This window comes from Phycodurus eques, chromosome 20, assembly GCF_024500275.1.
Source record: "Phycodurus eques isolate BA_2022a chromosome 20, UOR_Pequ_1.1, whole genome shotgun sequence".
Taxonomy (NCBI): domain Eukaryota; kingdom Metazoa; phylum Chordata; class Actinopteri; order Syngnathiformes; family Syngnathidae; genus Phycodurus; species Phycodurus eques.
This window is the reverse complement of record NC_084544.1, coordinates 2,823,222-2,847,887: the sequence shown is the minus strand read 5'-3', so window position 1 is coordinate 2,847,887 and position 24,666 is coordinate 2,823,222. Positions and strand designations below refer to the sequence as shown.

Genomic DNA, 24,666 nt, shown 5'->3' with positions numbered 1-24,666 from the left:
ACTTTAATATCAAAAATAATTCCTTACACTGTATTAAATATAAATTTCAAAACATAATATAGAAGCTTCCCACGTTATTTTCCTAATTTTTAAGTCACTCGTCAACGTGGGTGGTCACTTGTTGCTGGGCAGAATTTCTCAAGCACAATCTTACTTTATTAGATAGCAGGAACATTTCTCCATCAATGTAAAGATATGATATGTTTATACATACACATTAATTTCAGAGTAGTTCCCTACTCTATTAAAAATAATAATAATAATTATCAGTATTTCTTTCAAAGCTTCCCATGTTAGATCCTCATTTTTAAGTCACTGGTCAAATATTTTTTTGCGGGGTCACTTGTTGCTAGGCAGAGTTCCTCAAGCACAATTTATTATTATTTTTAAATTGTTAAAATTTATTCTGTACTCTGTATTAAATATCAATTTTCCAATGGTTAGCACTGTCTATGACAGCTTAGGACATTGTGTTGCTGGTTTTCAACTGTATTAAACGCAGAGGTGTGTGTTTGTGCATGCGTGTGTCATAAAGTGACTCACTTCAGTGGCGGCCATCTGGGTGTGCAACTGGTGTAAATTACCCCCGACTCATGCCCCCCTTTCCACACCGCCATCCAATCTTATCGTTTCTTTCTAACCTTGAATGCATCCTTGACACTTGAGCTTGTGTTGTGTCGCCGAGGGGCAAAAATGGGACCGTGATACGTGACGTGAACGTGCAGCAAACACACACGCAAGAAGTGTTAAACATCCACTCGGAAAACAAAGAGAAAAACACATTTTCCTCCTTATGGTCGTTACACTCGCACGTGTTTTGCTTGAAATGCAACACACACACATCTGCGTCCCATCCAGAACCTTCTTTGAAGTGTACGAGTGACAATGGCAGAGGTCTGAAGAGGTGAGACAAAAAAGAGACAAAGGTACCAATCTTATCATGTCAGTTCATACTAGCTCCATTGTTTTATTTAAAAAAAAAATTGCTTGTTTTGAGGTGTAGCAAAAGAGATGTGAGGTGTGAAGTAGAGAGAAGGTAAGAGGGAAGGAGACAAAAGGAGTATAGGGGAGGTAGGGGAGAGAAAAGGAAACAAATAGGGGAGAGTATAGAGGACATAGGAGAAGAGGAGGTACAAGAAAAGGAGTGGAGGTAAAAGGGGAGAAAGGGAGGACAGTAGAGGACGCAAGAAAGCAGACAAGAGGAGGAGCGGCGGTGAGAGATGAGACGAAAGGGGGAGAATATAGACGACATAAGAAAGAGGGAGACGCGAGCAAAGGAGGAGAGGAGGTCAAACGGAGGAGAGAAGAGACCAAAAGAGGAGTTGTAGAAAGGAGGAGGGGAAGACGAGTAGACGAGGAAGCAAAGGGAGGAATAAAGGAAGGAGGTAAGGAAGTTGCCCATATGAGAAAGGGAGGAGAGTATGGAGGAGATGTGGGGAAAGGAGGAGAGGAGGGGAGTAAGGGGAAGGGTAGAGAAGAGTTAGGGCGAGGAGAGGAAGAAGAGAGTAAAGGAGGTAAGAGAAGAGGAAACAAGGAAGGGTGTAGAAGGACAAGAGGGGAGACAAAAGGAGGAGAGGAAAAATGAATAGGAGACAAAAGGGGGAGTACAGATGAGGTAATAGGAAGAAAAGGGGGGAGGAAGAACAAAGGTGGAGGTAATGGAGAGAAAAAGGTAAACCCCCCACTATTTGCAAGTGAATACCCCCCCCCCCCCAAAAAAAAATAACTACCCCAAACTCTGATCCCAAAACACTTTTAATAATGTACTTCATTGACACCAATGACGACGTTCTCATTAGCCCGGGCTTTGGCGCCATCTAAGGGCATGTTTGAGCATGACAGAAAGAGCCCAAAAGTAAGCAAACGTGAATAGTGAACCACAATTACAAAGTCTGTCTAGAGGACAAGGCGACAGAAGGAGAGGAGGAGACAAACAAAGGAGAGTATTGAGGGGGAAGGGAGGCGATGAAAGGAGAGGAAGGAAAAGTCCAACAAAGACGTCCATTAGCTGCCATGTCATTGATTTTTATTTTTATTTATTTTTTTTATAGCTGTCACGTAATTGATGAAGATGCCTACGCTGTTGACGATGATGTCATTACACACCACACATCAATCAAACTGCTGAGTACCTTTACACACAAACCTCCTCCACTTCCTGCTTACCTTGGGGGACGCCGTCACGTGACCGCCCGTCGCCACGCCAACAGCGAGCGATCATAACGGCGTGACGCGCTCATTAGTCTACTCGCAGTTAAGACGTGATGAACGAGCGGCGGGAGTCGGCATCCGAGTGCGTAATTAACGACAACGTGCCTAAAGGATCGCAGAATCAACTCTGGTGAATGTCTTTCACGTGCGTGTGTGCAACCAACCATCTCGGCTAACTCACAATAAAAATCCCGCGCGGTCCCCCGGAGGTCCTGAAATAGCTTGTTTACGAGCGGAAGATGTACGTAATTCCAGCTAGCTCGCTGGTCACTATTCGTAAATGCTAAACGAGCTAGTCTTCAGAGGCTAACCGTGTCACTCGGTTATCCATATTAGGGACACGTCCAAATATGGAACAATACATTTATTTGATTGACAGTTTAGCCCGTTAGCATTTTAGCTGCTAATTTACTTTCATAATGTTTTGTTGGTTTTTTTTTCCCCCACAGGCGGTCGGAGGAGGAAGTGGACATGGACAAGGTTACGGCAGCCATGGTTCTCACCAGCCTCTCCACCAGCCCGCTGGTCAGGAGTCCGCCCGTCAAAGTCACCGGTAAGTTAACCTTTGCTAACCGAAACAGTAGCACCTACCGAGCGGTCTCAAGCAAGCACAACAGAAGTAAACCATCTCACGAGTATGGCGTACTACCGCATGTTGTAAACAAGATCTCTGCGCAGTATTATCTTACGTTACATTAGTGTCAATTAGCGTTCAGGTAGACTCTGACGTGGTTGCACCACAATGTTGTGTTGCTGACCAAAACAGCAGAGAAAAAATATGTTTTCCTCACCCCTCAGAGGGCCTGAGCAGCTCGTGGAAGGAGAACGGCTCGGCGGGTCCCTTCACTCCGTCCAGCAACAGCTCGTCGGGCGGCTATTGGAGTTGGTCGGCGCCCAGCGACCAGTCCAACCCGTCCACGCCGTCTCCGCCCCTCTCGGCCGACAGCTTCAAGCCCTTCCGGGTGCCCGGCGGGGTACCCGCTAACGCGGGGCCCGAGGACCCCAGCCTGGAGGAGACGGACGGCAGCAGCCTGCTCTTCGACGAGCCCATACCGCGCAAGCGCAAGGTGGGCAAAGATTGATGGCTGTGTTAGCCACGTTAGCAGCGCAACATGCTAACAACAATTCTCAGCTAACCAGCTAAAAAATTAAACAGCTGTCTAAAAAATATTTTTTTGTTTAAGTTAGCTTTAAGTCATCGTGACACTTTGCGAATAAAAAAAGTAAGCGGGTTAGCCGTGGTAGGCTGTGTTAACCACACATCATGCTAATGACAATAATGAGGTAACCAGTTAGAAAACGAAAACAGTTTGAGTTCAAATTAACTTTAAGACGTAGTTTAAGTGTCGTAGACTGTATGCTATGTTGCTTGATTGATTTACATGTTCAGCCTTTGTTAGCACGTTAGCCGCGCAACATGCTAACAATGAAGTTAACAACTAAAAGCACTAAACTAAACAAGTTAGTTACTAAAGTCTCATCGACCATTTCATCTTTCAAACAAGCGATTTGCTAATATTAGCCTAGCCACTTGGCTAACTAGCTAGCTTGCGGTGCTTACTGGGTTACATTGCATTATGTTTGTGCAGAACTCCATGAAGGTGATGTTCAAGTGCCTGTGGAAGAACTGCGGCAAAGTCCTGAGCACCGCCGCCGGTATCCAGAGGCACATCCGCACCATCCACCTGGGGTACGTACCCGCTTCCTGTTTGGGGAGATCATTTCCTGTTTGCTCACTTTCTGTTTTTTCACTTCCTGTTCCAGCCGGAACTGTGACTCCGACTGTAGCGACGGCGAGGAGGACTTCTACTACACCGAGATCAAGCTCAACACGGACGCGGCGGCCGAGGGCCTGAGCAGCCAGTCGCCCGTGTCGCCCTCCGTCCTGACCCCGCCTCTGCCTCTGCCGCCGCCCCAGTCTGATGCCCAGGGGCCACCACCCCTGCCCCCGCCGCCGCCCTGCACCAAGATGCCTCACTCCGGCAGCGCCACGCCACTCAGCCGCTCTGCACCCAGCGCGCTCTACCTCGTCCACGCCGACCACGCCTACCAGGTTAGGATGCCCCACCCAAACCCCTTGGTACATTTTTATTTGTGCCCCATTTTGACCGCGTGACCGCCGCCCTCAGGCCACGGCCCCGGTGTCCATCCCGTCGAACGGCGCCGCCAACCTGGCGGCCTCGTACAGCTTCACGCCCACCAACGGCTCGGGTTTCAGCATCTCCTGGCAGTCGCCGCCCATCACCTTCACCGGAAACACGGTCAGGAAACACACATCACCAGTACACACAAACATGGACTCACACAAACACTGATAAACAGACACACACACCACCACCAACACACACACTTCAACACCGACAGAAACACTTTCACAAACGGCAACAGCATTCAAATGTTAGGATGAACTATTGCTGCATTTTGTGTTTCACTGTGATGTTGAGCATGTGCGCCCCCTGCAGGTGTCACCCAGCAAGAGTCAGGGCTTCGCCGAGCAGCGTTCCCAAACCATCGCCGTCCTCTCGTCGCCGCCCAGAGCCACGGCCACCCTCGGGTACCGTCCACAAACCTTTCGCCACTCATAAATAAAACATGACAAAAATATCACAAATAATCTTTTCTTGTTGTTTTTCCGCAGTCGTAAAGTGCGCGGCGAAGGCAAGAAGTGCCGCAAAGTGTACGGGATGGAGAATCGCGACATGTGGTGCACCGCCTGCCGCTGGAAGAAGGCCTGCCAGAGATTCACCGACTAGATCGACGTCGGGACCCGCCTGCCAAAATGGGGCGAGGAGCCTCGTTCTGCATGCGTTCTCTCTTCAGATCAAAATCGCAACTGTTCATCAAGCTCCCGCTCCGCCCCAAATGCCAACATCCCTCCGTTCCAGCAGGTGGCGCCAACTGAGGACGTTCCCCGTCATTCCCTCTTTTCGGGAAAGTGCAGCTAAAAAAACTGTGAAGAAAAATAGACACATTTATGGGATTCGTTTGTTTCTTTAGTTGTTGTTTTCAACGTTGCTTTTTATGGTTTTGTAAAGTTTTTAAACAGAACTTCCCAGCGAAGAAAAAAAACGGAACGTGATCGAAAAGAAGAACAGACGTCTTTGCTAGCATTTTTGAGCACGGAGGAACATCATGATGTCTTCATCTGGTTTTAGGTTTTTTTTAAGGATTTTCCCAAGAAGATCCATCGCAGCCTCGTTTGTTTTGTACAATTACTTTTTTTTTTAAAACAGAACGTCCTAGTGAAGAAATGTCCCAAAAATGATCCAAACAAAACTTATTTGCTAGAATTTACAGGAAAAATTGGGGAGCCACTTGGTCTTCACGTCTTTGTAAAGTTCTAAACTATTGTTTTGTCCGAAATGATCAGAAGTAAAGAACTTTTTTTTCGGGGAAAGTAGGGAACAAAGTAGAGGAACATTGCGACATTTTTCTCTTATTCATCTCTTGTTTTACATTTTGAACGTTTTGTAAAGTTCGGCTTTTTTGTTTTTTGGGAAATTTTCCAGAAGAACAAACAAACTTCTGTGCTAGCATCTCAAGGAAAAGTCCGGGAACAACGTAAACGTCGTCATCGTCTGCTTCATCTTCTTCATCTTTTACTTTTGGAATCATTTGTGAAGTTTGACTTTTGTCAAAAACGGATCCGGAGCAACGACACAGCTTTGTTTTCTTATTTCCTTTTTTGACATTTTAAATGTTTATCGCCAGCATCATGTCCGCCTTTTTAAACGAAACCAAGAAAAATCCCAGAAAGACCTTTTGTTTTGTCCAAAACTATCCAACAGTAAAACAAATTTTTGCGAGCATTTTGAAGAAAAATTGGGGAACAACGTGGATGAGCAAGGTGACGTCATCTCCTGTTTTATGTTTTTAAGAATTTTTCGAAAACATACGTTTATTGCCAGCATCGCATCCTTTATATGTTCTGTAAAGTTCAACGTTCAAGCAAAGAAACGTCCAAAAAGACCCAATTTTTGGGGGTTTGGAAATTATTCGAAGGAACAAACTTCTCGACTAGCATTTTAAGAAAAAAGTCAGGAAACACATGGAGAAGCGTTGCTATGTTGTCTTCATCTTTTTTCCCCCTTTTCAACCATTTTTTGGAGATTTTTTTAGGGAGGTTCGGCTTTCTAAAACGCAGTGTCGTAGCGAAAAAACATTTTTTGAACAAACCTCTGTGCTCGAATTTCTCAGCAAATGCCGGAGAACAGCGACGAGGATCATTTTGAAAGCTTCACTATCTGCATCGCTTGTTTTTCATTTTCTAACATTTTTCCAAGAAAATAAGTTTATCGCCCCGAGGGAACATTTTGGACAACAAACTTGGACTGAATGTTTTTTTTTTTTTTTTTGTCCTTTGTTTTATCAGGTATTGAATGAAAAGTAAAAACCATTCGGTCATTTTTCGTTCATCTCGCATGAAAACTTTGCAACCAAAAACGTTTTGTTTGTTAGCGTTTTGTTACAGTGCCATGTTTACACTTGTTGATGTTTCTTCTTCGGTGAAACCAAGACAGACCGCCGAAAAAGTAAAAAATAACAACTTCCTGTAAAAAGTACCCCAGCCCTCCTCTGAAAAATCTTTTTTCTTCTTATTTTTTTTTTACACATTTGGATGCGAGCATGCTAAGCGAAGGAGGAGGGCCTCAAATCAAAAGCAAGGCACTTGGTAAATTTTTGTCCGTGCCTAAATGTCGCTTCCATTTTATGACTATATGTAGATGTAACAAACGGGAAGAACTTTGGAAGTTTCCTAGCTAGGTGTAAAAAGCACTTAACTGATTAGGTCACTGTTTTAGCTTTCTTTAATCGTTAAATGTTTATCATTATTTGAATTACACTGTATTTTGTTTTCCATTGTTGCTAGGTGACGGGAAAACATCGTAAAGCCCCAAAAACTTTCATAGATTTCTACTTTTCTTGCGACGTTACTAATACTGATAGATTTTTTTTCCCTCCCCACTTTTTAATCTTATTTTCGCTTTTTTTGTTTTGCTTGCCATGAAAATGTCGCTAACGTGTGAGTATTTGTCGTACGGTTTGCTTGTTTACGACCTCCTTAAGCACGACCTGTCCGACGCCAGCCTTTAAAGTCGCTTCCGTTAAATAAAAATCGTAAAAATCGTTATGCTTCTTCCGTGCAATTCTGTCAAAAAAAATATTAGCTGCAGTATCGTTTGAGAGACATCTATTTATCCACAAATGTTGGGATTTAACATTTTGTTTTTCGATTTTGATGCTTTCCATAAAAATATATACTGTATCTTATTTTAATATTTGTTGCTTTTGTTTTCATGTTCTTGCTAGCTTGATTGACAGCTTAAAGGTGGCCCCGGTTAAACGTTGGTGGGCTGAAACCGGGCCACGGTGCTATGTTACCCACTAACCAGCTAGCAGCTCAAATCCAATTCACATACTTGGACTGTAAAAACAACCGTACGCCGTCTTGTTAAGATGGAGGTGCTATTCCCGCCATTCGCTGCCATCTTGTACGAATTGTTGTTGCTGTAGAACATGAAAATAAAAAACACCTGACTCAAAATCTAACGAGTGTACCCAGCTTGGCGTTACCTCCGCCAAGTTCGAAATGTATCGTTTTGATTGACTTTTTTTGTTTGTTTGTTTTTGTCGAAGCAGGAGTTTAGAATTTTCAGAGAGAAGTTTAAAAAAAAAACAAAAAAAAGAAAAACATTCCCCTTAGTTAAGTTTTACATTAAATTGCAGTCAAATTCCCAATCGCTAGTTTGCTGGTTGCTAGCTAGCTTACAGGGTTATGCAAAAACTACCTAACCGATTTTTACAAAATTTTACGGTAGGGTGACATTCTTTTCTATTGTGAAGCTATTCAATTTTGGTGAGCATTCGAACAAAGATAAGCACACGATAATTTGTTTTAACATTTTGTTGGTTGATTTGTGATTTTGATCAGACTCAGCGGAAGGGTGAAGCAAATTTAATGTAGCTCACGTTAGCTAAACACGCTGGGTTTTCATATTCTCCAAATGAGTGTACAAAATCTCAAGACTAGCGCGTCAGCAGGCCTTCACTGTCATGCAAGTTTTAAGAAAATTAGGGCATCGATTAAAACATTATCTTCGTCACCAACAAGGTTTCCGAATTCCCAGCCTATCTTATTTGCAGAAAATATTTCAGTCAAATGCCCAATAGATTTTGTTGTTGTTGTTGTTGTTCATTAGTTAGCTTGCAGGACTACACTAAAACTACCTAACTGATTTTGACCAAATTTGACAGTAGTTCCTAGCGTGAAGCCGTTCAATTTTGGTGAGGATCTGAAGACAAGGTGCGCGCACAAATAATTTTTTTCTCTCCCACTTTTTGACGTTTTATTTAAGATCTCAGAAATCCGGTGTGTTGATTTGGATCCGTATTCTAAATCTTTTTGTAACAATCTTGAGTCAAAAACAACGAAATTGAACGTGAAGTGTTATGACACGATTAGTCCAACTTTTCATATTGCTCTAGATCCTGAATGAAAATTTGTGACAGATTTTATTGGGATTTCAAATTTCAGATTCTTGGTTCAAAAATATGCAAATTTTTGTGTGTGTTTGTTTTTTGTACTGCATTTATTCATCGGACGGTCAATGGCGTGTACAAAAGGAAGTTATAGATTTAAGCTATCTATGCTTGTCTCCATGGCAACCACGTTGCCAGACAGCTTTGAGGTGGGGCTTGTGGCTATTCCCGCATTAACGTTAGCAATGTTAGCTAACGTAAATACCAGATTCCCGAATGTGCCTTGATTGAACTTCTGGATTGCAAGTCTCTGGGAAGCAGTGGGAATGTTTCCGGGTTGAGATTTTTCTTTTTTTTTTTCTTTTGAAAGACTTTGCGACTTTTATTTCTGTGTTGTTATCTACAATGCTGTTTGTTGTTTCTTATTTTTAAATTTTGTTCCCGTTTTTTTTTTTTTTTGGTTTGTTTACCCTTCTGGACAAGGGCTTGTACATAATTCTGATGTCTGTGTCATGATGCGATGATTTCGGTTTTTTTTTTCGGGGGGGGGGGGGTTGTTGGACAAATCACAGAAAGCCTCACAGCATGTGAAACAGCCAATCAGATCGTCCGCTTCAAAAGCGCGGCCGTGAAGGACGATAGCGCCGTAACGTCGGACATTTGTTTGTTTGTTTGCAGCTTGTGATTATGCAACCGGGACGATCTCATTGGTTAACTCTACAATCACGACCTCAAGAATTCGACACACACACATGTGGTGTAAATACGCTAACAATTTTAATTCTTTCATAAGAATTGCCTATGTCGCATGTGCATGATGATACGTTGAAATGAGTTTTAAAAAAACAACAACTTGGTGTCGTCCATGTTCTGGATTCAGGAGCAGTGTCACACAGAATCTTTAGAAAATGTTTGCCAAGTGAAGATTTTTTGATTTACAACCAAATCACTTTCGTACAGTTGCTAACATCTTGTAAATGAAAAACATCAAGAAATATCATTTTTTTCCCCAGATGAAATCACAAAAATAAGTCAAAGTTCAATGTAGTACGAAATCTTGCTTCCATCCTGCAAAACAAATATTATTAGAGTAGGTTAGCTTAGCATACCATAGAAACATTTTGTTCATTTGTCAGTATGTAGGTCATAAATCTTCCATTTTCGTCCTTGAAAACAATAATCAGCAAATTTTCTAATTTAGCTTAGCATAGCATAGGCAGAATTATTTTGTTCATTTATTGGTAAAGCATAAACTTCGTGTTCCAAAATCTTTTGTTTCCATCCTTCAAAAGAAACGAGCTAACAGAATGCGAGAATAGGTTAGCATAGCAAAGACACCTTTTTATTTTTTTTAGGTAAGACATAAACATCATTTACCAAATCTTTCCCCATTTCCATTTGTACTGGTTTCCATCCCTAAAAACAAGCATTTGTGAACATTATGCTATCATAGGTTAGCATAGCATAGAGAGAATTGTGTGTGTGTTTTTTTATTTTATTTGGGGGACATAAAACGTGAACTGGTGACATTTTGATGGGTTTTCGTCAAAACAAAGACTCGGCGTTCGCAAGGCTAGCGCTAAGGCTGTAACAGGCTATACACTAACAACTCCAGTTGCCTATATTTTACTTTAGGACATAAACGTGAAAAATTATTCTTCATAGCTTTTTCTTTAGTTGCCATCAAGTCAGAATAAGATGTTTCAAGCTAACAGTAGCGGTTTAGCAATTATTTTAAACGTAAATAGTGTTATCAATCTTGGCATAAAGACAATTGTGGCAGCTATGCTTGCGTTAAATTCACATTAAAAAAAATAAAGCCGTTTTGAAATTTTACATTTTTATTTTACTGTGGGTTGAATAATTTAGGTGAGAAGCTAGTGCAGCAGTTAGCATTTGTGTATGTTAATTAAAAAAAAAAACTAAAATCATATCTAGTCTTTTCACATTTGGCTCATCAGTGTGCAATTTAGCTTTACGCTCTTTTCTTGTATTATTTTATTATTATGTTTTGCATTTGGACCACAAGAGCATGACCACTTGCGTGATTTAAAAAAAGAACATGTATTCCTACGGACACAAATCGACATAAATCTTTATGCGCGTTCCGCGTCAAAGCTAAGCTAACCGGAGTCATTTCCAAGCTTCGTTTTTATGAACCGCTCCACTTAAAGCACTTATAAACAAAACATGTATATATCAGAGTATATATGATATATCTCAAATAGTACTCTATTGCACCCAGGTTGTTGTTGTTTTTTTTAATTATCATAATCAGATTAAATATAAAGATGAATCCGTACACTGACTGTTAATTCCTGTCATACCTTTATCTTTTCTTTATATATATATATATATATATAGTATTATACCTGTATAAATGTGTTTACTGACACTTTCGTTGGTTCTGGTGCTGTTGTTGTATGCTGTTTGTACAATTCTTTTGTTTGTTTAGTTTTTTTTTTTAAATCCACGTGACGTCACAACTGTGGAGATTTTAACAAAATAAAAAAAAGAAAGTTTGGTTTCTTTACTGGCAGCTGTTTGTTAAAAGTGGTGTCACCAGTGTGTTTCTTTGACAACACTACACACATAAAACGTGTTCGATTACGATGATTATAGATCACTATTTGCAAGAAATAGACAAGACACATATAGATTCTGTTTTGCCGCCGATTTCGGAATCTCGCGTGATCACACGTGATCTCACAAAATCGAAGAAGAAGAAACACTTCTGGATATGGCCGGATCCGGGATCCTTGTAAAACGGCGAAGTCTTAAAAATAAAGAGAAAAACTAGCTTTGGAAAGGGGACGCCACTTTTATATTAAAAAAAAAACGAGCGGGTAATACATGCTTGTTTTTATTTACGGTATTTTCCTTTTGATGAGTTAGTGCGCTTCTAACTCGGGGGAAGTTGGCTTTCCTCACACACGTGGAGTAAATTATTGTCTATCGCCGAGTCCAGGAAATACGGGAGCGCAGTCCTATGCGTCAGTGTTCCGCTCTCCAGAAAATAGACACGACCAGTCTGCCATTCCCCTCCAGGAAATAGACTACACCAAAGTACTGTCTTTATTGTTGATATCGCAGCCAAGAGGAAATAGATGAGACCACATTTTCACCTCTGTTACTATTGCTCGATGGCTGCAGTGAAATTGAGGCTACTAGCGTTCTATTGAAGGCTGTTGTCAATAGTTCCCTCTCCAGTAAAGAAACAGTTCTTCATCCGTCATCGCCTTAAATAGATTGGCCTTCAATCAGTCAATGTACCCCGGCTCTCTCCGGTTAGCTGGGATCCGAGTGAGGTTAAAGGTCAGGACGTAGGGATGGCTCCAGGAAACACGACAGACCGAAGTTTGTCGTCGTTATTGTCGATATCGCGCCATCTCGGATATAGACCCAACCGAAAGTCTTCAAACTTCAATATCGTCCCTTCAAGAAAATAGTCGATACCAAACTTCATCTCTGCGGATGGAATTTATTGATTTTAACAGCAGTTCATCGATCAAACTGTAAAATAATGTAGCTACATTGTCATGTAAGCTTAAACTGTTGCGGTTTAGCATCAGCATTTGCTTATTAAAGCACTCTGGAAACATAATTCCTGGATATAACTAGACTTATAGAGTGACACAGCTTGATAATTATTGAGACATTGAGGATCATAACTGGCAATTATGAGGCGAACAACTGCAGTGGATGTACATTGTGAACAACTTTCCAGGTTACGGCAGCTTCTGTTATTTGCCTCCATCTGGTGTTCAAATCGGGAACTGCAGCTAATATGCATTTCCCCCCAATTCACAAAATTGACTCAATATAATCATGATACTTATGTTTGCTTTTATATTATTAACAAATTAACATTTTAATTCCTTTAAAAAAGTTAATTTTCGGTTTTATAAGTTTACGAATAAATGTACGTTTTTGGGCAGTTTTTTTTCTGCTTTGAAGTTAATTCAAAACAACTGTTGAGCAGTTTAATATATTTATTCAACAACAAAATCCGTGATTAATATTTATTTATTCAACAACAAAATCCGTGATTAATATATTTATTTATTCAACAACAAAATCCATGATAACGTGAGAGATTTATATTAAAAAATATCTTAAAGCGCACTGAGTAAAGAGTGTATTTTATTTTGAAACTCGGGCAGTGTAACAGCCTTTTTTTTTTTATGGCTTACAGTTAGTAACGAGGCAGCGGTCACCAACTTTGTTCAAATGTTCACTTTGGCTTCACTACCTTGAGTGTGTGTGTTAGACTATTATAAATAAAGCTGATTTGGCCCCAAACACGACAAAAAAAAATGTTAACATGATGAAGCTATAGAACAACAACAACATGCGTTTGTGTTAAGTGAAGTGTGGGTGGGGTGAAGCTGAGTGAGCGTGTGCCACATAAAGCGATGTCAGGAGGTTGCGAGGTTCTAATGAATTCAGGATACCGACACCTTTGAAGATATGTTTGTGGGGGGGGGGGGGTCAAAGGGTTGGGGCTCAGGGGGTTAGTGCAAGGGCGTGTCAAGGGTGGTGGGCGTGTCCTGGTGCTGAGGCTCCGCATCTGGAACGTTAATCTGCTCGCCAGCGTCCATCTCCGATTGACTCGTCTTGTTCTGAAACAGAGAGGAAGATTTTTAAGTAGACCACCACCGCCACCGCGTATCCTGGTGGACATCAGCTTTTTTTTTTTTTTTTTTTTTTTACCTTCCATGACCCCACTTTCTCCTCAAAGGACTTGAAGGAGGGAGCATTCCTGAAAGAGAAAAAATATATAATAATTCAGCAAATCATCATTGCAGCTTGAATTTAGTAGAATTTTGTAGTAGCTGGAATTAGTAAGTGTGACATTTTTGGTGTAAAAGAAAACTATATATAAACAAAAACTATAGGACAGTAAAATAAAAATTATTTACCCCCCCCCCCCCAAAAAAAAATACAATGAAAAAATGCTTGAATTTCTGTGCAATAACATTTTATGCATTTTTTTTTTTTAACAATGGTTACTTTCCCCCAAAACAATTATTTTAGAAAAAAAAAACTGGTGACATTTTTTGGTGTAAAAGGAACTGTAATAAAAGTTAAATAGAATGCAGCCAAATTTACAATCATAATCCATTTTTAAAATATGTAAAAATTAAAGCAATTTAGAATAGTAAAATACATAAAAATGACAGTGACAATGACACTATGGTTCATATAATTTCTTCAAGCAAAAAGGGTAATAATTAGGTGTTTTTTTTTTTTTTACAATTTCCTACTAAATTGTGTAAATTAGTATCACAATGAATTGCAATTTCTACCAGCAAAAATAAAGTATAATTATGAAAAAGTTAAAATTTTTGTACAACTTTCTACTAAATTGAGAAACTTTTTTTTATTGTTGTTGGTAAAACCCAGCAGAAACATTTTAAAAAGTAGCTTAGATGCATGACAAAAAATAAAAAGTTTAGTAAACAAAAGGAAACAGATCAGTTGGACACAAGATGGCGGCCTTACCTCATGACAGGCATGCTAGCCGAGTGCTGCAAAGAGCGCTTGCTAGTCGGCAGCGTTAACAAAAAAGGGAGGGGCGCAGTTGGGGGGGGGGGGGATTAGTTGTCATATCAGAATGGTAGTCAGCACACTGTTACTCCACGCGCACACACACACGCATCCTGTTTTCGGGGTGGGGGGGGTTTAACTCAAGTATTACTGACCTGCTGCCACTACTCAAGTAAAAAAACACAGAAAGCATGCCCACAAAAACCCGCCCAGAAACCCAGTACCCCTCCTGCATGAGGTCGCATTTCAGAGTAATCGTCAACTTTGAGGCGGTGGCTGGCTAATCTCGTTTGCTTGTCGCTAATCCACAGAGGAAGGATGACAGTGGAGAAATTGGATTAGCATTCTCGGTTGGGGAGGAGGGGGGGGGGGGGTGTTGAGTGGTGGCAGGGGGGGGGGGGGGTGGGTCTTGAGTCTCAGGGTTAGCGGGTTCTGTTTGCCGGATTAAGCCGGAAACAATTAGCGAGAGTCCGAGTGGTTTGGTTTAACAATTAACGACGAGTAGAAGCCATCCGGCTAATTAATAGCCACCGAAGCGCTATTAGTCGCCGTGGGCTCAAGACAAAGAAATGCCTTTCTCCCATAGATAGCTCGCGTTAAGAAAAGAAAACGTCCAGTAAATGTCATGATTTCAGTTCATAGCCGCTGTCGCTCACACATGGACGTTCAAGAGTTACTGGTCATTTAAAATCTGTTGTTAACCAAAATGACAGTACTGACCAAAGCGCGGAAACATCGAGTTAGTCGGTGGACTTTTGTCGGGTGGCAGTCTGCAGTTTAGTTGCTCTCGTTCATTAGTCAACACTGAAGTTAATCAATCGAGTCAAGTCAGTCAGTTGGCAATTTAGTCTGTCAGTCAGTCGAGTACGTTGGTTGGTCGGAAGTTGGCCGTTTACTTTGTTGGTCGGTCAGTTTAAGTTAGCAATTTAGTTTGTTGATCCATCGGTCAGTTTACTGAATTTCGCTTAGCTGAGGATGAATAAAATATCTGAACTGTATCGATCTAGTCGATCAGCTGTTTAGTTAGTTGGGCATACTAGTTCATCCTCAATTAGCAGTTTAGTCGGCCAGTCTAGTCGGTTGGTCGGTCGCTCTAGTTTTTCAGTCAGCTGTGTAGTTAGTCAAGTTAAGTCGGTTGTTTGGCAGTTTAATTGGTTGGTCAAGTCTAGCGAGTTGATTGACTTTGATGGTCAGATGTTGGCAGTTTAGCTGGTTGGTCAGCCAATCTAGTTAGTTGGTTGGTGGGTTTCCACTTTTACTTGACAAATTGTCAGCATACCGGTAACGTTTCATATTGATCCCCCCCCCCCCCCCCAAAAAAAAAAAAACCTTCCCACATTTGCCCTTGAGTTAATAGACGACACTGGTTGAGTTAGTAGTCGTATGTACAAAAGCGTGAAAAAACACGCTCTTCCATGAGGGCAGTACGGCATGACCGTGTTAAGTTTTGATAAATCACAAGCGCTGTGGGACCGGCAGGAGCACGGCAACGCTCACGCGGCCAAAATTCCCGGTCGGCGAACCAAGCGGCGGCCCGAACGCGGCGTCCGCTCGGCTCGCGGCTCACCTGACGTCTTCCAGCTTGCGGCTGATGGCCGCGCTCACGTTGGACAAGGCCGCCGTGGCCTTGAGGCCGGCGTGCGACAGCGTCTCCGATGTCCTCTTGTACCTGCCGGGGGGGAGACGGAGGAGAGCAATCCAAGTTTTCATTTTCAAACGGACACTCACTTCCTGTGGCTTTACAGTTCTGTTTAATCTAAATAGTCTTTGGAATAACCCGTTTTTACATCATGCCCTGCTTTAGGGGAACAAAATAAGTGGACGTAAAGAGGAAGTGCAGTACGTACGCCGATGAGGTGGTGACTTCCTGCCAAGATTTGGTGAAGTTCTGCTTGAGCTCGTTGAGCGGCGTCACCCCCAGCTTCCGTTTGATGTCGGCCAGCTGCGTCTCCTTCACCGCCAGAACCTGAGACAGCGTCTGGATCTCATCCTCCACCTACGCGCCCGCCATGAGCGTTGATTAGTTTTGATTGGGGGGTGTTGTCCTTTAACACAGCGAGCGAACGTAACGTCTGACTGAGCGAAGGGAACAAATGTGCTTTAGGGTTAGCAGTGTGGAGGCGAAGAGTAAACAAAGAGTGTTTATCCATTATTGTTTCGTGCCTGATTAACTGTATTTGAGTGAATGATATCACATAGTAATTGAAGTGAATCATATTTGATCTTAATTGGAGTGGAATTGAGCAACCCGCCGTAGCAGTAGCACAAAATGACGGCTAACCCTCAACAACTCCACTTGCAGCTCCTGGCGTTCCTCCTCAGTCATCATAGGGGTTGGCGACGGGGGTCCGACGCCCATCGCCGCGTCCTGTCCCACTTCGGCCACCGGATCCAGATCCTGCTGCGAGCCTGAAAGTGCGACGAATATACTTCAGGTACGCAGTACTGGTGGAAATATTTGCCAGCAGGTGGCGCTTGAGGGCTGTCCTGCTAGGTGTTGACCAGGATAATGGAAGGATAGCATTGTTGGGCGCTAACAATGCTTGTCGTTTGACGGTAAGTTCAAGTACACCAAGTACACACATGAGCACACACTGATGGCTATGGGAGCAGCAACGCATCAATAATACCAAGAGAGTCTTCTGCGTGGAGACATCTCCGCTCAATCGAAATGAGGAGTGGCAAACACATGGGCAAACACATTTGGACACTCGGGCGACAGGAAGTGGAACAGAGAGCGTTACCGAACTGTTTCCACGAAGCAAACAATGACAGTATGAGTATGAGTCCAAGAGTTCCATCAATTGGCAGAAAATGAAAAAAGACAAATCGCACAAATTATTATTAAATAATATCACGTCGACCATATTGTATCAGATAATAATTTGGAGTGAATTGTATTAAATCAAAGTCTATTGTATAGCAATGGAGTTGGAGTGCATTATATTGCATTGTAATCGGAGTCAATTGCATCGTAATTGGAGTAAATCAAATTTATCGGATCGTAATCTTGCGTTTGTGTAGCATTGTAACTAGTGATTATTGCGTCGTATTAAGAGTGAAATGCATTGTAATTTGAATCTCATCGTAGCACGTCGTAATCCAAGTAAATCACATCGTAACTGGAGTGAATCGTATTGTAACTGGAGGTAGTGTTGTATCGCATTGTATTTGGAGTTAATCACATCGTAAAAATAAAGAGTCGTATCGCATCGTAACCTGAGTGAGTCACATCTTAAATGGAGTGAAACATAGTATTGTAATTAGCGCGAATCGTATTAATTGGATCATAACTGAAGCTAATCATATTTGAACTATAGTGAATCGTGTTGAAGCGCCTCACAATGGATTCAACCAGATCATAATGAGATCGAATCGTATGGCATCGCTATTGAATCATTTCAGTGGAGTTCCATCGTAATTGCAGTGAATACTGTGTGAATCGGATCATAATCGGAGTGAATCGGATCGTATAGGAGTAGTAGTGAATCGTCTCGTAATCGTTTATCGTAGGCAGTGTATGGACACACGAATCGCATTGGCCTCAGTGACAGATATACAGAAACGGTACACATTCCTAATACATAAAGTAACGCAATACAGTGTCACCTTGACTTGCAAGAACAATTCGTTCCATGAACGTGCTCTTAACTAAAAATCACTCGGATCTCAAATCAACTTTCCCTATTGAAATGAATGGCAAGGCCATTAATCTGTTACAGCACCCCAACAAACTAACAAAAACATTTTACTTTTTTTTTTTTAATAAGAGCATGCTACAATTTTTACTTTATAAAAACATACATTCATAACAATTTAATAGAACGTAAAGAATTTGGTAAAGAGTTTGTACATCATGATAATTCAAAGCTCAAACGCAAGACAAACAGAAGTAAGTCAAGTTAGCACTGTATTTACAATGAACTCCGTACAGTTGTTCTACCAAACAACGGAACAGGGACAAACTGACAAGCACGATGGTCCCACATCCAACATCTGCGTCCCGGCGTTTACCTCTGCTGGGCAGCGTCGGTGTGTCGCTGAAGGCGGGCGCCAGGCGGAGGTAGCTGGCATCGACACCTCGCTCAAAGTCGAAGGGCGAGCGGTACTCCTCCAGAGCCTCCATGTTGTCCGACCGCTGCAATTTTAGCCCGGCTCGTTTGCGTACATGTGGCTGTCGCGTTCTTAGTTCGCATCGTCCTTTCTTCCCGACACGGTAGTGCGGCGGTGTTATTGCGTGACCCTTCTTCCTTCCCACTCTCATCTACTCTATCCATCCATCCCTCCATTCGGGAGGTCCTGTTTTGTGTCACGTGAGCTGCGCGAAGTGAAAAGCGTAATCTGACGTGTCCCAGATTAGCGCTGGCCTAATCCCGGCCAGGGCCTGTCGGTCCACTTTGGGGAGGCGGCAATGCTAGCCAGCCGGAACGGACGCCCGAGGGGTTAAAGCGGGAATTGTGTGTTCTTAAGATGAACATGAATGTGTGTGTGAGGCGTCCCTAATAATATGACAAGTTGCTCTCTAAGGGGTAGAGTTTAAGGTTGGGGCTATTAAATCTTTTTAGAATCCATTATTCTAGCAAATTCTATTACTCAATTATTTGAGTAATAGAATTTGATTTTGTATCATTTAACGATAATTTATTCAGGTATTATTTTTGGCCACTTTGGTTCCCCTCCTTACATTATACACTGTAGTATATGTGACTTTGAACGTGTTTGGCTTTAAAAGGTGTGGCCTGGCCTGGTGAGTGATGTGGGAGTTGCCAGTGAGAGAGGAGTTGGCTGCTCGTGCAGATGAGCAGCTGGCTGTTAACTGGCTAACCGTTAGCCAATCTAAATGTTAAGCAACTGCAGATAGAAGCTTGCATATGAACGTTATTAATATTGGTACCGATTGTTCAATAAAGCAATTGACAGTGCACCGGCAGTTTTGTCTATCCTCGGCCACCTGTGGAGGCATTACAATTGCAATTAATTGCAGGACACACATTGCACTTTTATATTAAAAAAAAAAAAAAAAAAAAAGTGAAATCATCCAATTATTTGAGTTATTCAAATAATCATTGCAGCCCTCATAGAATGTGTGTGATTCGGATTGTCTACAAAAGGAACATATAAATAGCATGTAACTGATATAGCATAAAGGCTAACGACTATCATGAAAATGAGCAGAAAAATGTATCGAAAACGTGTACAGCAAATTCCTACAGATTCGTGGTTTGGCATTTGTGAATTTACATATTCACTTATTTTATTTTGGAACCTAGCCTCAGTTTTTGTGCTCAGGCCAGAACCATGTGTAATAGAAAAATGCTTTACCGCCATCTTGTGGAAATTATTATTTTTTAAACTGTGCGGTGCGGGTGGGTCAATAACGATTTGGGTTTTTAAGTGTTTAACATCTCTATGTATTTGTATAACAGTTAAAATTCAAATGACTATTTAAGACTTATTTTACTTTTAAATAAGTTGTTTTGAAACCTCCCGTAGCGGATGGTGTCCCACTTCTACGGGAACAAGCGTCTGTTTGAGGGGCCTGATGGGTCGCAGCATCAAATCAATTCGCGTAATATTTTCCGCATAGCGTGTCACATGACGGGCCCGAAAATCAAAACCACGGGACAAAAGAGGTGGGGGGATGCCACTGTACCAAACTCCCGACCTATGAGAAGTGGGTGGCCAATCTCATTCGGAGGACGCTGGGGAGGGAGGGAGAGGGGGAGAGAGAGAGAGGACTCTCTCTCGCTATAGGCCTGATAATGTCATCCTAACATCACTCATACCTACAACTCGAAGGTAATTCAGCAAAATCTCCAATTACTAGGCTACAACGCAGCAACATTTATATCTGCATACATTTAGCTGCAAAATGAAGTTGATCAACTTCTTTTTTTATTTCAGGTCCATTCTTAAAATCTAATGCAAGAAAAGCGTTAAGTAGTTATTCATACAAGCATTTGTACATTTTGGGATTTTTATATTAGCTAGTCTGAGGTTTTATTTATTTATTTTAGTTTTTTAAATACTCTCATTGGACCATATAAGGCTCCCAAAACATGTTTCACACCAGTGCACTGACACAAAAATACTCAATATTAAATGTAGTAAAACACAAAATACTCAACATACAGTGTACTAATACACAAGTTACTCAATGTCAAGTTTACCAACACACAAAATATCCAACAGTGTGTTGAGACACAAAATACCCATCATACAACATACAGTGTACTGAAACATGTAAGACTGTATAAGTTTATTAACCTTTGACAGTTTTCTGTTTGTAATCATACTGTTATTTTGCTTTTACTTGTATGTATACTGTGTTCTTTTACATATATATTTCATTGTTGATATGACATTAATTGTGATCCACCTTCTGGGCCAGATCAACCTTGAAAGAAAGACCTCGGTCTCAATGATTTTTTTACTGGTTAAATAAAGATTTTGGTTGATTGACAGTGATTGATTGAAAACTTGAAATTTAAAGTACTGAGCACACGGTGAACTAAAACACAAACTACAGTGTACTAAAACAAATTACATGCAGCATAGCTGTGCTCCCCCCCCCATCTTTATTCGACAACGTCAAAACATAACAGCAGTGCATGTGACAAAAATGGGAAAACGTTACATAAACAACAAATAAAAAGGACAAATAGAAACATGCACGACGAAAAATGTAATTAAATAAGATTAAAGACACTGAGCACACCTGAGCTCACTTGACTTCCTGCTTTTTTTTTTTTTTTTTTTTTTTTTTTTTTTTTTAATACTGACATGCGCACTCGCGCCTGTTTGACCACTCAAAGATTGGATACAGTCAAGAAAAACCACGCCCAAATAAATAAAACCGTGTTGTACAAGTCGGGTTCGGAAGCATTTTTTATTTATTTATTTTTTTTGTAGTTGTTAATGGTGACAAGTGAGTTCCTCCTTCAGACGCGGACGCTTCTACTTCCGCGTTAAGTATTTTGGGCATTTAAAAGGCACAAATGAACACATTTTCGTCGAGTTTGACGTGTTAACGTTAAAATTGTGACGCAAACAGAGATAGTTCGCTTGCATGAAGCTAAAATGTCGGTTTTTGTTTGTTGTAAAGCCAAAACGCGAGTGAGACGTTCAAAAGATGTCAATTACCTTTCTCGTTGTCCGCCATTAATCCGTGAAAGCGTGGATTCTGCGGGTGGGGGGGAAAGTTGTCGTGACGTCCTGTCAGGACACACACTTTTTGGCTCTTGAAGCTGAAGCGCTTCTTCTTCGTCTCCTTTTTGTTCTTCTTCTTCTCTTCCTGGTCTCTGCCTTTCGTCGCTGACTGGCTGCCAATCACTGCGTGTGGGCGTGGCTTAGTGATGTGACGTCATTGCGTACAAGTGTAAACAGGCGAGCACGTGGGTGTCAAGGCGATGCTGTCAACATTGCGCATGCGCACTTTTCAAGCCAATTCTGACGTGTTTCTGTCAAAAATAACGCCGCAATTCTTATTTTAAGCAGTTTATGAATTAATAAGTGGAGGCATGTATCATTATCGTACACAAAAAATAAGATGAACCATGTCACACACATTTAAATATAATAATTGATGGAAAACACAGTAATGCTTTGTACAGGGTTCTTGAGTACTCAAAAAGGCACGTGTCCAAAACTCATGTTCTTTATTAATTTTATTACGTTTAAATAATTAATCCCACTTTATTGTTATTCATATAATTATATTCACGTTTAAAAACAATGACATGTCAGAGACTAATTTAAACAGCTTATTAAGATTAAATAACAATACTGTACATGAGATGTATTATGATTATTATTACACAGTCCATGTACAATAATGTTTTATATGGGCTATATACTTTTAATTATTTTTAAAACATGTTACATAAATGTTCCAAATATGTAAATACAGTGTGTCTACATAGAAAAAAATATATATATATATTATTTATTTTGTATTATTGATTTTTTGTTTGCTTTTGTTAATGAATGTGTTAAATTGTCAAGAGACTTTATGGGCACCCCCTGTAAATGTACAGAGGAACCTCGAAAGTGGAACAATTTACATTCATAACTTTCGTACGTGTATCAAGAGAAGCTAAACACTACTGTTTACAATAAAACTGGAATAAAGTAAAACCACTCCGGCTTTGAAGACACGTAGTTATGGTGAACTGCAAGGTGTTGCCTTTTCCAGAACAGTAAAAAAAAAAAATTTTGTTTGTTTGCAAGCTTCTCTGCGCATTTTCATGCATGTAGTTTGCCACTCTGCTTTTAGCGACATACTAATTAAAGCGCCATATGCTAACCTGTGTATGTAAAATGTATTGTATTAATTGCACTGTTCATATTCTGCAACTGACTGGGCCGCTAGATGCTTTCCTACGTGGCCGTAAGTTCCGTTTTCTGCTCCATGTCTGTCCTCACACGCTTGGCCCTATAATATTTAAATACGCGCTACATATTTTTAATTCCAGCGGGAAGAGTGAGCCAACAATGCCGGAGCAATGCACGCGCAAGCCGTTACGGTAGTGTGACACATCCCCAAACAGCCACTTTAATGTTATCTAAGGCCGGGTTATTCCCCCGCCGCAGTTCACACGCCGTCTGCAAAGCCCTTAATTGGACGCCAGTGAAACTTTACACCCGGCTATGCAAACTATCACAAATGCACAAAGCATGGCACACACACACACACACATACAGTACACAGAGAGAGGGAAGTTCTCATGAATGACTGCCGCTTGCCGGGCCTGCCTACAACTGCAAGGAGGCTGAAGTGGACATTCTGTACTGTACACTGTGCACGACAACAACATTGTGGGATGGATGCTTGCTGTACCTGCACTCTATTATCTTGTTCACAGTCTTCAATAAAGATTAAAACAATATAATATAGTGTAATGTGGGGGCCGACCGGTATGGATTTTTTAGGCCGATGCACATTCCGATAAAATTCCAATAACCGATTAATTGGCCGAAGAATTTTAAAAAATATATTATAAATAAAATAACTTTCTTTTTGGTCCCTCAACTCTGACAACAATAAAGACATGATATAGGCAGAACATTTGACTGTTTTCTAATACATTGGCAAAAATCGGTCGATTTATTAATTTTTTTGATAATTTTTGCCAATCTTTTTTTAATGTTTGTTTGAATGTCATTATCTTTGTCTTATGTGGTAATGTTTTAATATGTAAAATAAAAATTGGACAATTTTTGCTGATTTGAAAATGAAAAATATCGGCCAATTAAATTGGCTGGCCGATTCATCGGTTGGGCCCAAGTATGACGTCAAGTCACAACAGGGTGCACACAATTCCTGGACTTGAGGGATGAATCAGTTGAACAAAGTTGTCACGTCGTATCATTTATTATTATTATTATTATTGTTATTTCCAGTAGAGGTAAACAAAAACCGGTATTATGCTTTTTTAAACAATTCTTCCTTAAACCATACCATTATAATTACTTAATATAATTTAAAAAAATGAACAATAAAAAGAAATACACAATTTTAATAATACTGGTTTTCAGAATCTGAATAAAACAATATTATAGTATAATATTACATGATGTTGACTGACCAAGGCAAGCAATAAGTCACATTGTTTAAATCATATTTTTAATGCAAATATTTCAGTGCATTTATATTTATTCTAAAATGTTTTTACACAATATTTGTTCATAATGAATAAATAAATATGAACATATAGACAAAAAAATATACAAATATACAAAAATTAATATTACTAAAAATTATTATATAGCTTTTTTCATAATATGAAATGTAACTAAATAATCTTATGATCATAATTGATTTTAATATTTAACACTTAATATTATTGTTGTATTAATAACTATGTATGTTTTATTAATGTATACAAATAATAATGTATTGTAATAAACAGTAAAAATACTGTATATTTTATTACAAAATATGGAAATAAATACTTGTTCTAAATACTTTTATAAATATTTTTGGTGATAATGTAATTGATGGATAACTATGCTTATTTTATAGTATCTATCATTATGTATTTATAATATTTGTAGATATTTTATCAATAAGATAATACTCACAATAAACAATAATACAAATACACTCAATCAAAACGTATTTTTCTATTATAAAAACGTATTTTATGCATATTTTATTTTTTTTATGTAACTGAAAACAAAAAGAATACGAATTATTATATTCATTTTACAATAATATGTTCTTAAGGCAATCACAAGAATTACGCCAGAATAGTATTACGTCACGTGATCATATTATCACAGACAACAGGGACTTAAGGGCCTTAAAAGTACATTCATGCGCTTGGAGCAGAGCCTGAAAGCGTTAAAAGATAACTAAATAAAAAAGAGAGCGCGAGAGAGACGGAGAGATATGAGAAGCATGCGGAAAATGGGTGCAGCCTT

At 40.3% G+C, this 24,666-nt stretch overlaps 2 protein-coding genes across 6 annotated transcripts in view; one reads left to right on the top strand and one right to left on the bottom strand.

Moving 5' to 3' along the window:
• The window catches only part of znf704 (zinc finger protein 704), a 33,124-nt gene extending 24,376 nt beyond the window's left edge, over positions 1-8,748 (top strand). Inside the window, exons 3-9 of the mRNA XM_061664136.1 lie at positions 2,661-2,764; positions 3,010-3,278; positions 3,801-3,901; positions 3,976-4,264; positions 4,341-4,472; positions 4,674-4,765; positions 4,850-8,748. Coding sequence (XP_061520120.1) covers positions 2,661-2,764; positions 3,010-3,278; positions 3,801-3,901; positions 3,976-4,264; positions 4,341-4,472; positions 4,674-4,765; positions 4,850-4,964 — 1,102 coding nt within the window. The 3' untranslated portion in view covers positions 4,965-8,748. The remainder of the gene's footprint in view (positions 1-2,660; positions 2,765-3,009; positions 3,279-3,800; positions 3,902-3,975; positions 4,265-4,340; positions 4,473-4,673; positions 4,766-4,849) is intronic.
• A 701-nt stretch (positions 8,749-9,449) lies between these two features.
• On the bottom strand, positions 9,450-21,555 carry tpd52 (tumor protein D52). 5 transcript variants are annotated; one of them, XM_061664141.1, is made up of 7 exons: positions 21,385-21,555; positions 16,523-16,650; positions 16,089-16,237; positions 15,809-15,910; positions 14,197-14,238; positions 13,405-13,453; positions 9,450-13,313 (listed from the first exon to the last, which is right to left on the bottom strand). In XM_061664141.1, the coding sequence occupies exons 1-7, from the start codon at positions 21,401-21,403 to the stop codon at positions 13,206-13,208; spliced, it is 597 nt and encodes a 198-aa protein (XP_061520125.1). In that variant the 5' UTR covers positions 21,404-21,555; the 3' UTR covers positions 9,450-13,205. The 5 variants fall into 5 exon arrangements, with proteins under 5 accessions (XP_061520125.1, XP_061520121.1, XP_061520126.1 ...); XM_061664137.1 differs by lacking the exon at positions 21,385-21,555 and adding an exon at positions 18,256-21,378; XM_061664142.1 differs by lacking the exon at positions 14,197-14,238.
• Between the last annotated feature and the right edge of the window lie 3,111 nt (positions 21,556-24,666).